Source organism: Ailuropoda melanoleuca, chromosome 19, assembly GCF_002007445.2.
Source record: "Ailuropoda melanoleuca isolate Jingjing chromosome 19, ASM200744v2, whole genome shotgun sequence".
In the NCBI taxonomy this organism is placed as follows: Eukaryota; Metazoa; Chordata; class Mammalia; order Carnivora; family Ursidae; genus Ailuropoda; species Ailuropoda melanoleuca.
In genome coordinates this window covers 25711506-25724496 of record NC_048236.1, presented here as the reverse complement: position 1 = coordinate 25724496, position 12991 = coordinate 25711506, and the positions used below count along the sequence as shown (strand labels likewise).

The window sequence follows — 12991 nt, the reverse complement described above, 5'->3', positions numbered from 1 at the left end:
CCCAGCATGTCTGATGCTAAAGCCAAGCTCCTCACCTACTATGCTGTAATGACTCCAGCAATCTGCTTTAAAGCCACTGGCCAAATCCAACAGCCCCTGTTTGAGACTCCTGTGGAAAGTCTAGATGATGTTCCGCTTACTACCTTCTAACATATACATGACCATGTACTTTCTCATTGGTGACCCAATTCTGAGACTGTTGACCAAATCCTACAGGGAAGCTGAACTACTATCCTGCCTCTGAAAATAAATCATTATTAGTTTAGGCCAATGGTTGTCACTGGCCTCTAGAAGTTTACTTAGACATCTGTGGGAGTGTCTTAGATTGTCACAATGACTGAAGGGTAGTGGGTGAAAGTCTGTGACGCTCAGGACAGTCCCAGACAATGAAGAACTGTCCCATGTCCCTCATGATTCTTGAATGTCTCTTCAGACATTTCCGTAGAGTACCTGCTTATAATGACCTGAACTTACAACCTGATTCCAACTTATATATAAACCCAAAGCATTTTTCAATACACACTGAATTTTTCACAAATACAACTATCTTGTAAATCAACAGAAGACTGCACTTTGTTTTGTTTGTAACTTTACCAAAAGTTGTTCACGGTTTCAAAGATCGACATCACCACAGGCAGTACCGCTCACGGTTGTTGAGTTGCTAAAACAGTACTTGTATATCAAACTTCACTTGCAGCTGTTGCACACAGGGTGGGTCTATGCATGGAGTCAATATTTAAAGATTTATGCCTTCTGGCGCAGCTATGTCCAACCACTTATATAGTGTAATATATACTATCTTACTACACATTGCTTTCCTTTCATTTCTCCTGAATATTTCACTTAAGGCATCATAGTGACTTTTTGAGTATACAAGTATACCATATTTTCTATGACTTTCATTCCAGATGGTAAAGACACCATGAAAGCTTACGTCAACAAAGTAGGAGAACTAAAGAAAAAACATGGAATATAATGCACTGGATTTGCTGCCAGCAGTACATTTCATCTAAACTGATTTAATGTCTTGTTTTTCTAATACTGTGGATGACATGAAATAATGCAAATAACCTGTTAACCTAGGTCCTGAAGATCATACAGGACATGGGTTCAACAGAGTAGGGGCTGCCATGGTTGCTGACCTGCCCTGAGTAGTTTTTATCTGCAGATCAATTAAAAGTGCATTTGTTATTTTAAAAAAAAATTTTATATCTACATATATATATATGTACATATATGTATCTGTTATAAAAAGGGGGCTTCAGGTATGACAGAGGTGAGAGCTACTGGTCTAAGACCAAACATGATCTTTATAGTCCTCTTGCCGGCAACTGGTTTAGGAAGTAACATGCGATGCAATTTGACCAGAAATGGGAAGGCATGTCGGCTAGGGCACATCTTGAGAAGGTCTGCCCATCCTTTTCAGAGGGACTACACAGAAACTCTCTCTCTTCTGGCCTTTGGAAATAGCTAGATTCAGTCAATAATGAAGTTTTTATCCAAATCTAATCTGGACGTAGCACTTTTAGGAGTTTAATACAGCTCACATTCTAAAGTATAAAACCAATGAAAAACAAAAAGGAAAAGCCAAGGACTCTCTAAACACTGATCAACATCATAAGCAATCGTTTTTTGAAAATCCATTGAAGAGTTGACACTTCCTTTGCTTTGGGCGCTTTAACATGTGCAAGCAGGTCTTTAATATACTACCTCCACTGGAGTACTTGTTAGTCCAAGACCTAAGTCTTCAGAGATGACGAAAGCCGTGGCTACCCAAGAAGTGATAGAATCAGGCACAGTAACTTCAAATTCTTGGTAAATCCTAGAACTGAAGTCAAGATAAAAATAAAAATCACAACACCAAGGACTGATGCATTTCGAACAAAAGTCAACATAACCTAAACCATTTTTAGAAGTTTTAATTTTCCAAATTATTTACGTATCTAAAATTTTTTAAGTAAGCATGAAACAGCAGATCCCAAATTCTCAAGCAACAGGTCATTAATAAGGCTGTCACACTGCTTCCTGACCCATATTCCCCTAAAAGCTTTCTACACTGTTTATAGCTTCAGAATGACCACTATTTTCATAAATGTTGTATAGAGACAATAAATATCTGTTGTCAAATTTAACTCGATTTATTTCTGTCAATTTGCATAAAAGTTGCCCCCTGTATCCCAATCAATTTTTTTTTTTTTTTTTTTGAGGTTTGACTTGTGTCTTATTTCAAGTTTCCATACACGGCTGACTATAAAATATGTGAAGATCTCATGATTCATCTGCTCACTCATCAGGCCAGATAGCTCAGGGTCTGTCAACTACGCTGAATCCTCCCACCACCTGTGCTCCTTCTTCCTGTGGCTCCCGGGGATGTTTGACAAGAAGCCACAAGGTAGAGAGAATAATTGTGAGTGCTTCCCACCCCAAAACAGTAAGTGTACTCTCAGCAATTTTCTCAAACAAGAATCATGAAACTTCAGGAAAGTTAAACACACCCTTCCTTAGAAGAGGGTCTATCTTCTCCTTAATGGTACGCTCACTGCCCCAATTTGCACGTGGCTTTATTAAACACTACATTTAAATACAATAAATATCAAAAGAACACAAAATTTATTTAAAACAAACACTAAACAAAACAGGTATGAGCAAAGAACATGATAAATCTTTACCCCATATTGGTGTCTAGCCAAATCCAAGTCTCTGGGAAATGCTTTCTGATACGTGGATTGCTAACCGAAGAGGAGTCATGAAAATCTACCAAGTATCCTTCAGTTTCCTCCGCAAACCTCTCAGCAAATTCCACACTGTCATCTAAAAATCAACATTGACGACTGTTAGGAAAAAAGTCACATAGAGGATGTTTATAAACTTAGTCCACAGAATCGCAACACCTCTCAGCTGAATGGGACTTCAGAGTTCATCTTATTCAACCTTCTCATAAGACACCTGAGACCCACAGAAGTCAAGTGACTTACCCAAGGCTCTGNTGAGGCCAATTAAAACAACACCAAAAAAAAAAAAAAAAAAAAAAAGTTCCCTGCCTATACAACCAATACCTGAAAAACTACTTACAGTGCAGTTGCTAAAAAACAAGTTAAATCACATTTTTAAAGTTCCCTTTAGTTTTGCTATTCTTTTTTCAGTTCCCTAATGAGCATTAGCAATGGCTACACCAGTCACAAGATGCTACAATCATCCAGTTTACGAGCTTAAAAAAAAGTCATGTTGCCATACAGACTGACACATTTCCAAAAAAGTCAATATAACCTAAGCCATTTTTGGAAGAGTTTTAATTTTCCAAATTGTTTACATATCTAAACTTTTTAAAAATAAGCATGAAACAGCAGATCCTAAATTCTCAAAGAACAGGTCATCTAATAAGGCCGTAACACTGCATCCTGTCCCACATTATACTAAGAGCTTTCTCTCTATTTCCATCACCTACTTCTACTTTTTTCAACTTTTCTATAAGTCTAAAATTATTTCAAAATAAAATGCAAAATAAAAGGGGCACCTGGGTGGCTCAGTTAGTTAGGCATCTGCCTTCTGCTCAGGTCATGATCCTGGGGTCCTGGGATTGAGCCCCGCATCAGGCTCCCTGCTCAGCGAGGAGAGTTTGCTTCTCCTTTTCCCTCTACCTCCCACCCCACTCGTGTGCACTCTCTCTCTCAAATAAACAAATAAAATCTTAAAAAAATAATAAAATGCAAAACAATATATTGCAGCAGGTACCAGGGATACAAAGATGAATGCAGTGAGTTCTACTCATAGACTATGGAGGAGACAAATAGAAAATAGTAATAAACATGATAAGAGTGATAAGAGGCCTATATAAAATGTCTAGTGTGCACAGAATGGCTGACCTTACCCAGAATCTGAACAATGAAAATAATATGGCTGGGGGAAAAATTCATTTTGCAGGGTTGTTGTTGTTTGCTTGCACATTCCATTTTCTCTAAGTCTCCAGTTAAAGAGACCCCATAAAGGGGCAGGGGAAAAGTAAGCTAAGTACAAAAGTACATCCAGAACATGACAGTGAGTATTAGGTAGTGGCATAAAATGAGAAGAGAAAGAATGGCTAGGTCCAGACATTAAAACATCACATATCCCATGGGGGCGCCTGGGTGGCACAGCGGTTAAGCGTCTGCCTTCACGCTCAGGGCGTGATCCCAGCATTCTGGGATCGAGCCCCACATCAGGCTCCTCTGCTGTGAGCCTGCTTCTTCCTCTCCCACTACCCCTGCTTGTGTTCCCTCACTCGCTGGATGTCTCTATCTCTATCGAATAAATAAATAAAATCTTTAAAAAAAAAAAAAAATCACATATCCCACACTGAAGGACGTAGATTAAACCTTTAAGCAAATTTGACCTCTTGAAGGTTTTAAAATAAATTAGAAACATGATGTAGCCCATGTTTTATAATGACAACTCTGGCATCGGTGTGAGCAATGGTTCAGAGGTGGGGAAAATGAAGGCAGGCAAAAGTTAGTTAGGAGGCCATTGCAAAGGTCAAGGAGACACTGACAAGGGCCTGATGCCAAGCAGAGGAGAGAAAGGATAGGCTCAAGACATGATTCTGCTCTGCCTCTTGGTTGGATGACTTCTGTGTGTGTCCATGGCACGCTGTACTTCTCCCAGCTCAGTCCTAGCACACGCTTCTAATTATATGTTGTTTTGCCCCACTAGACCAAGCGGAAACCTCATTGCCCTGTACATGCTAGGCATGCAATTAATGCTGTCACTGCTAAATAATGAATGACCAAACTGGATCTGAGGAATAGATAATAGGTAATTGCAGACTTCTAAGTGCTAAACATGTGCTAAGCATTTTATGTGTTTTTTAATTTAACCTCATAATGGACCTGTAATACCAGTAATATTAGTACTCCTATATTTCAGTGGAAAACCTGAGGCTTAGGGAGATTGACCGATTTTCCCAGGCTCATAAAGCCAGAAGTATTTGATGTCTATTCCTTTCCCAACCACCATGCTGTTCCACCTCTGACAGAAAGAAAGAAGGGAATTAAGGATGAGTTCTGTGTTTCTGATGTAGACATCTAGGTAGATGATGATTTCATTAACACAGCTTTGAAATTGTGTCAATTCAAGGAATCATATATCAGTAAAATTATATTAAGGAAAAGCAAGGTTTTAATGAAAGAGATCATAAATTTGGTTTGTAACATGTTGAATTTAAGGTATTTGTGGGATATAGAAACAGAGGGGTAAGATAAACAGTCAAGATATCCTAGAGAAGATGTCATGGAAGGACAAGGCACTAGGGAAGAATTCTACCAAACTGGTTAACCATATGGTCCAGGCCAGGTATTGGGGGAAAGAAAAGGCAGAAGGAGCCGATAACCCAGAATAACCAGGAGAAATCAAGACCAAAGAAGATATTTGGTCTCTAGGAAGGACAAAGAAGATATTCAAAAGATTTAAGGGAATGAAGGAATATACAAGGTATATTAGGCATTTGAAATTTTAAAAGTGGAGCAGTGTTCCAGTGATAAAATGACCTTGGGTCACTACTGATCCCACAGTGGTGATTGCAAGATAGTACACATTAGGGGCACCTGGGTAGTTCAGTCAGGTAAGCATCTGCCTTCGGCTCGGGTCAGGATCCCAGAGTCCTGGGATCGAGCCCCGCATCAGAGCTTGCTTTTCCCTCTCCCTCTATCTGCTGCCCCCCCCTTGCTTGTGTGTGTTCTCTCTCTCTGTGTCAAATAAATAAATAAAATCTTTAAAAAAAAATTAAAAATGGAGCACCATGCAACCTTTCTTAAAAAAAAAAAAAAAAAGACAAGGCGCCTGGGTGGCACAGCGGTTAAGCGTCTGCCTTCGGCTCAGGGTGTGATCCCGGCGTTATGGGATCCAGCCCCACATCAGGCTCCTCCGCTATGAGCCTGCTTCTTCCTCTCCCACTCCCCCTGCTTGTGTTCCCTCTCTCGCTCTGTCTCTATCTCTGTCAAATAAATAAATAAAATCTTTAAAAAAAAAAAAAAAAGAAAAGAAAAAAGATAGTACACATTAGATGGATCAACCACAGGGACAGTCAAACCCCCAGGATGACAAGAGGAGTAAGACTCAGAATCTTTTGTGAGAGACATCAACGTGTACAGAGGGAAGGGGAGAGCAGGGGACCTAAATGTTGATTGAAGGAACTATAATTGAAATTTTTGAGCCTCAAAGGATAAATGGCTCTTAACTGAGGGTTGCTGAATAGTGATCTTGAAGTAGTCAAAATAACACTGAACACTATGGACTTATGAACCCTGATCCAGAAGAGAAGCAGAAAAATTAAGGTCAGTCACTTGAGAAGGTTTCTAAGGACACGGAATGCTAGTAAGGGTATCAAGTTTCTTCTGTTACAGGGGTAAAAAGGTAGAAGAAAGTTCTCAGGAAAGTAAAGGATATACAATAAATATTACTAACATTAGAATGAGTATTACAGTGGAAATCAGGATTTGATAAGTAAAGATGAACAAAAATAGATAAAAGCTGATACTGACAAAGAGAGAATGGAAAAAGATTGCTCAGAAGGTGTCTAGGATAGATGATTATATGAAGAAAGTAACTGTACCATATTGTCTTTAATACACAGAGATCACAATGACTTCATAAAATTTTTAAGACTATAAAATTATCTTTTTAGCTTCAGGACAGAGGCTAGGGTATCCAGTGGTGTCGAAAACCAGCCCAAAGCTGGAGAGCCTGGGGCTTTTAGTGTGGAGTAACTGGGAACACCTGACAGGAACAGGGAATTCAGGGATAGAAACTGACATTAGCACAAGGTTACCTGAAAGAAAAGAGAAGAACTTCTGGAGTTAGCCATTCTCGTTTATATACTTCCTTTAGTCAAAACATTTTGATTTCTTCCTAAAAGCACATTTATTTGTAGTTGGGTGGCAGCTCTACTCAGCAATACAGGGAAATGTACAGATGTGGCCCTTCCCAGGAAGATGAGACACACGCACGTGAGCGTGTGTGTGTGCGTGTGTGCACATGCATGCACCAGCATACTTTATGGCATCTGGGTTATATTCTAGGTAAACATCAACATGCTAGAGGACAGAAATGTTTCAAAAATATGTTGCTCCTTTTATCTAATTCCAAAATAACAGCACTGTTTGCAATATAAACTGGAAGCATAGGATCTTCCAATATGTCTGAGAATATAACCATCTCAAAGAACTACAGACAGCAAATGGAAAGCATTCATTTCAAAAATCTAGACAGAAGCCCAGACAAACATTTCATGTCATGGCTCAGATGTACATTAAACACCAAAGACTTTAGGATAAGAGAACAGAAAATGAAAGTCATGATATCCATGTCCAACCAAAAAGTATTCATACCTATGTAAGTAATTTTAAATACTCAAGATGAAAGACTTAAATACTTTAAATGCACATTGCCAGGTTTTACTTACAAACACCATCGATGTAATCCTTCAAAAGGTTTGCATCCGTTAATACCCAAAGGCCACATTCCTAGAAAGAATCATTTTCATTTCCTTTTAAAATAAAAGTTTAAATGCTCTGTAAAATGTCACAGCAGTTTCCCATCCTCTTAACTCACTCTTGTTCATTTGTTTTTATGTAAATGTGAGGGGTTTTTTTTTACTCTATCTCATTTTTTAGAATTTACACATGTACATGAGCATTCTCTCTCCCTCTCATACACAGGACACACACACACACACTCACATGCACTTTTTCCATTTGCTTTTAATATCGGAAGGATGATTATCTTTCCATTTCAAATTGCACTTATATAACACTCTGCACTTCAGCAACACATTTAAGAAAAGTTTAACATTTCATAATTCAGATAATTAATTCTGAACGTGTTTGCAACAGTAAAAGATTATTAATATCTTTTCAAATTATGTAACAAACTAAACATACCTGAAAAACTGCAAAAGAATTCATGAACATGCCTAAATAATATCCTGTGTTATAAAGTTCCAACTCATGGACCACCTAAGGAGAAGATAAAATACATGGAATGAACTGAATCATATCAACCGGTTCTGACCTCTGCCATATTTCTTGTACATTACTTAGATAGCACACAGCCCACAAGCTTATCTAATTTGAAAATGACACAAATGGAGGAATAAAGAATATTTGAATGCCTTGTTCATTATTCAATCATCTAAAAATACATTTCTTCTTTTAACTTACTTTTACTCTGTTCAGTAACACAGAGTCCCTAAGAAGTATACGCTTGAGGGGCACCTGGGTGGTTCAGTTGGTCAAACAGCCAACTCTTGGTTTCGGCTCAGGTCATGATCTCATGGTCCTGGGATCGACCCTTGTGCCAGGCTCCACACTCAACAGGGAGTCTGCTTGTGATTCTCTCTCTCCTTTTCCCTCTGCCCCTCCACCTGCTCTCTCTCTCTCTCTCTCTCTCTCAAATAAATAAATAAATAAATAGGGGCGCCTAGGTGGCTCAGTCAGTTAAGTGTCTGCCTTCAGCTCAGGTCATGATCTCAGGATCCTAAGATCAAGCCCCAGGCTGGGCTCCCTGCTTAATGGGGTGTCTGCTTCTCCCTCTCCCTTTGCCCCTCCCCCTGCTTATGTTCTCTCTCTCTCTTAAATAAACAAATTAAATCTTTTTTTTAATAAAGAAAAAAAATAAAATAAAGTATATCTTAAAAAAAAAAAAAGAAGTATATGCTTAAGCTTTGCCCAGGAAGAACTTAAATGTCACCAGTTGACTAAATCAACACATAGGAGTAAGTACTGAAAACTACCCCTACTTTTGGCAGATAACTAAATGGGTTAAATTTGATGGTTAATATAAGCTCTGCTAAATGACAGTTAACTAAATTTTTTAAAATAACAAAAAGAGGCAATTCACAAAAAAGAATCACAAATTATTAATAAGTAGGAAAAACATTCAACCTCATTGATAAGCAAAGTAATACAAATTGCAACATCAATGAGACAGCTTTTTCAATATTGAGATATTTGCATTATCACATTAGCAATGCTATTTTTTTAAGAACAGCACTCCTTGCTAGCAAGAGGGAGTAAAATAGGCTAAAAGAGTTAGTAAAGTTGGCAGCTCCTAAAAAAGCTAAACACAGATTAGAATATGACCTGGCAATTCCATTCCCATGTATATACTGAAAAGAACAGGGATGCAAAGAGATCCGTACATGCCAGCGGTTTATTGCAGCATCAGTCACAATAGCCAAAAGACAGAAACAGCTTAAACGGCTATCAAGAATGGATACACAAAATGTGGTAGATACATACAATTGCATATTATGCAGCCATAAAAAGAAATAAAGTTCCAATAGGTGCTACTATGTGGATGAATCCTGAAAACCTTAAGCTAAGTGAAAGAATGCAGACACAGAAGGACAAATTTCATGATTCCACTTACATGAAATATCTAGACTAGGCAAATTCATAAAGACAGAAGTAGATTAGAGGTTGCGGGGGGGGAGGGGGATATGGAGGGTTATCACTTCATGGTTACAGAGTCTCTGTTTGGAGTGATGAAAAAGTTTTGGAAACAGATAGTGGTGACGGTTGTACAACATTATGAAAGTAATTCATGCTACGGAATTGTCTTTTTTAAACGGTTAAAATGGTAAATTTTATGTCATATATATTTCACTACGATAAAAAAGTCATGAGATGATACCCTTTTTGGTAACTATTCCAAAGCATCTCCCTTATTTACATGAGCATTAACCAGACAACTTAAGACAAAGGCAGGAATAAAAATCATGAAAGATTCTAAGTTTAAAAAACACACCACGTTTAAAATTAAACATGGGTATCCACTGTTTCCGCCATGCTGACCACCACCACCGCTACATCCCTGGAAAGTGAACATGGGGCCAGAATAGGCACCAGGAAGAAAACAACAGAACGAGAAAACATGAAATGTCATACTATCTCAACAAGCTGGCAAATACAGTCAGCCCAACTACAGGCAACGGAGCCGGAGCCAGACATCGTGGAGAGAAAAGGTGTTAGTCCCATGACTCAAACTCCACTGCGGAACACAAATGCAGGCAAGATCACCTTCTGCTCACCCTCTGGCGTGAATCAGCGGAATTATCCGGGAAGAAGCCTCTATCTCGAAAAGAAATTCTCCTTTTCTCAGTAGCTCAGTAAAGGGGCATTGCCAAAGCTGCAGCAAAGGCTAGTGTCTGAAAATTTCTGGAAGATCTAGCACACTTAAGTTTTCCCAAGGTGTTCTCGGCACCACTTATAAATTTAACAAGAACAAAAGAAACCCAAAATGGTCTATCACCACAGGCTCCTGACGCCCTCCCCCAGAGCCAACTCTGGAGAAACCTGAGGGGGTAGCCTCAGGACAATCATTCTTGCATTTTCACTGCCCAAATCAGCAGATGCAGCAGCTTACACTGCCCGCTGCAAGGTGTCAGGAAGAAAAACCAGGTCAGCACCTCTGCCCTCGTGGTGTGAGACACTGAGGAAAACCTGTGGACAGGTCGATGGCCCCGAGCAGTCACTGTTCCTCTTGTCCTCCAGACTCTCAGGGCTGCTGGATCATAATCTCAAGAGACTGCCTCTTCTTGGTGATGCTTTTCCCTAAGAGCTTAAAAGTAAAACACTGAATAAAAGCCAGCAGCACACAGGGAGGGTCAAGAGTAGTTCTCTAGTCCCTGGAGCTTGACCCCTCCCTCTCTTTAAACTCACAAGACTTATAGAGACTGGAATGGGGTGTTCAGCCTTCCTCAGTAGACATTATCAGAGTAGCTGCCAACTCAACCACACCCAAAGAGCATGACTTCCATAAAAGACACCGAAGTACACAACACACAACACGTGAAGCAAAATATTGAAAAGGCCAGTTCAAGAATTTAAAATAAACATGGTAAATATACATAAGGAGGTAAGGAAAAATATGGACAATATAAAACAAGAACAAAAGATAAGAACCAAATGAAAAATAATAGATACTAAAAAAATAATGGCTGACATAAAGAACCCAATATAAAGGGGCGCCTGGGTGGCACAGCGGTTAAGCGTCTGCCTTCGGCTCAGGGCGTGATCCCGGCGTTGCCGGATCGAGCCCCCACATCAGGCTCTTCTGCTATGAGCCTGCTTCTTCCTCTCCCACTCCCTCTGCTTGTGTTCCCTCTCTCGCTGGCTGTCTCTATCTCTGTCAAATAAATNTTTTAAAAAAAAAAAAAAAAAAAAAAGAACCCAATATAAGAAATCAAGGTAGGATATATACAACCGACAAATGATCAGTGAGCAGAATCACCTGAGGCACTGTCTCAAAGGAAAACAGAAAAGACAAAGAGATAGACAACGCAAAACAAAAGCTAGGAGATGCGGAGAAAGGAAGTAGACACGCCAATCTCCGAATAACTACAGAAGAGAAAAATCTAGAGAAGAGAAAATATATGATGAAATAACAGATGTCAATTTCCAGAATTAAAAAATGAAGGAAGAGCACAGATTGAAAGGGCAATCGATAATGACACTGAATTACAATCCTGTGCAAGAGCAACATGGTCTGGCCGGGGTTGGAGAAGGTGGTAACAGGTGAAAATGAGAGCACACGAAAATGCTTGTCTTGTTAGATAAAGATACAAATATTGGTAGCCATAAGAAACCAACAAGGGTAAATAAATGTGAGTGGTTCATGTGTTAACAGCATGTGTCATAGGAACAAAAGCAGAATGTACAACTTCAAAAGCAGAAAAGCAAAATTTTATCTAACCCATTGAAAGCAGAAAAATAAATAGGGGGAGAAAAGAAAACAATCACATTTAAAAATAGGAAATAAAGTAGAAATAAATCCTAATTAGAACAAGAATTACCACACTTGTAAATGGGTTTAATAAGCTTAAAGACATGGACTGCCAGACATTAAAAAACAAAAGCAAGGCGCGTCTGGGTGGCTCATTCAGTTAGGTGTCTGCCTTTGGCTCATGTCATTTCCTCAGGGTCCTGGGATCGAGCCCCACGTCGGGGCTCCCTGCTCGGCGGGGAGTCTGCTTCTCCCTCTCTCCCTGCCCCTCCCCCCCAGCTTGTGCACACTCTCTCTCCTCTCTGTCTCAAATAAGTAAATAAAAATCTAAAAAAAAAAAAGCAAAATATAATATAACATGCTATCTACAAGATAAACTTGAAGGAAAAACTCAACAAAACTTTGAAAATAAAAAGGTGGAAAAATACACCAGCAAAGTATGAACTAAAAGAAAACTGGGATAGCAATCTTAATCTATAACAAAATTTAATGTAAATATATTAAAAGAGATAGAGACAAAGACAGAGATGGAGTACAAGCACTAGATAGGGGTGGGTGTGTGTGTGTGTGTGTGTGTACGCACACATGTGTTCATACATAGGGAAACAAAAATGAAATAATATATTCAAGAATTAGAAACCCATAAAATGAGAGATATTACTAAATTCAGTTAAATCAAATGCAAAATGCTATAGACTTTTTAGAATAACGTGAATTTTTAAAAAGTCAAGAGAAAAAAAGATCAATTAATTTTAAAGGAGTTTTTTTTTAAAGGGATTTTAAAAAATTAGCTTTATAGACTGAAAATAATATATAATTTTTCTCAAGTGAATTAATTTACAATAAGATGACCAAATTAGCCTAAACATGTATATCTTTCCTCCTACATGTTGTTAATCACTGTACTTAAACACTTAATGGACATAGGTTATACAATCTAGATTTCAACTGACAATGGCACACAAGGATATATCACGAACTTACAAATAAACATGAAATGATTAATGAAGAGGGGATTAGTTTATGTAACACTAGATGTTCATATATCCTTTTTATTTGGAAGCCTTACTGATTCCTGACGTATACTTAAGAGGAACTAATGAAATTTTCTTTAGATATTTGAAGTAATGCAGTAAAGTTTTCTTTTTGCNCTTTTTTTTTTTTAAAGATTTTATTTATTTATGTGACAGAGAGACAGCCAGCTAGAGAGGGAACACAGCAGGGGAGTGGGAGAGGA

The 12991-nt window shown here is 38.6% G+C and overlaps 1 protein-coding gene across 1 annotated transcript in view; it reads right to left on the bottom strand.

The window, feature by feature from the left end:
• The window catches only part of CD109 (CD109 molecule), a gene marked incomplete at its 5' end in the record, with an annotated part of 129029 nt that overhangs the window by 37160 nt on the left and 78878 nt on the right, over window positions 1-12991 (bottom strand). The window contains 4 exons of the mRNA XM_034648275.1: window positions 1711-1828; window positions 2670-2811; window positions 7433-7493; window positions 7911-7985. Of these exons, the coding sequence (XP_034504166.1) occupies window positions 1711-1828; window positions 2670-2811; window positions 7433-7493; window positions 7911-7985 (396 nt within the window). The remainder of the gene's footprint in view (window positions 1-1710; window positions 1829-2669; window positions 2812-7432; window positions 7494-7910; window positions 7986-12991) is intronic.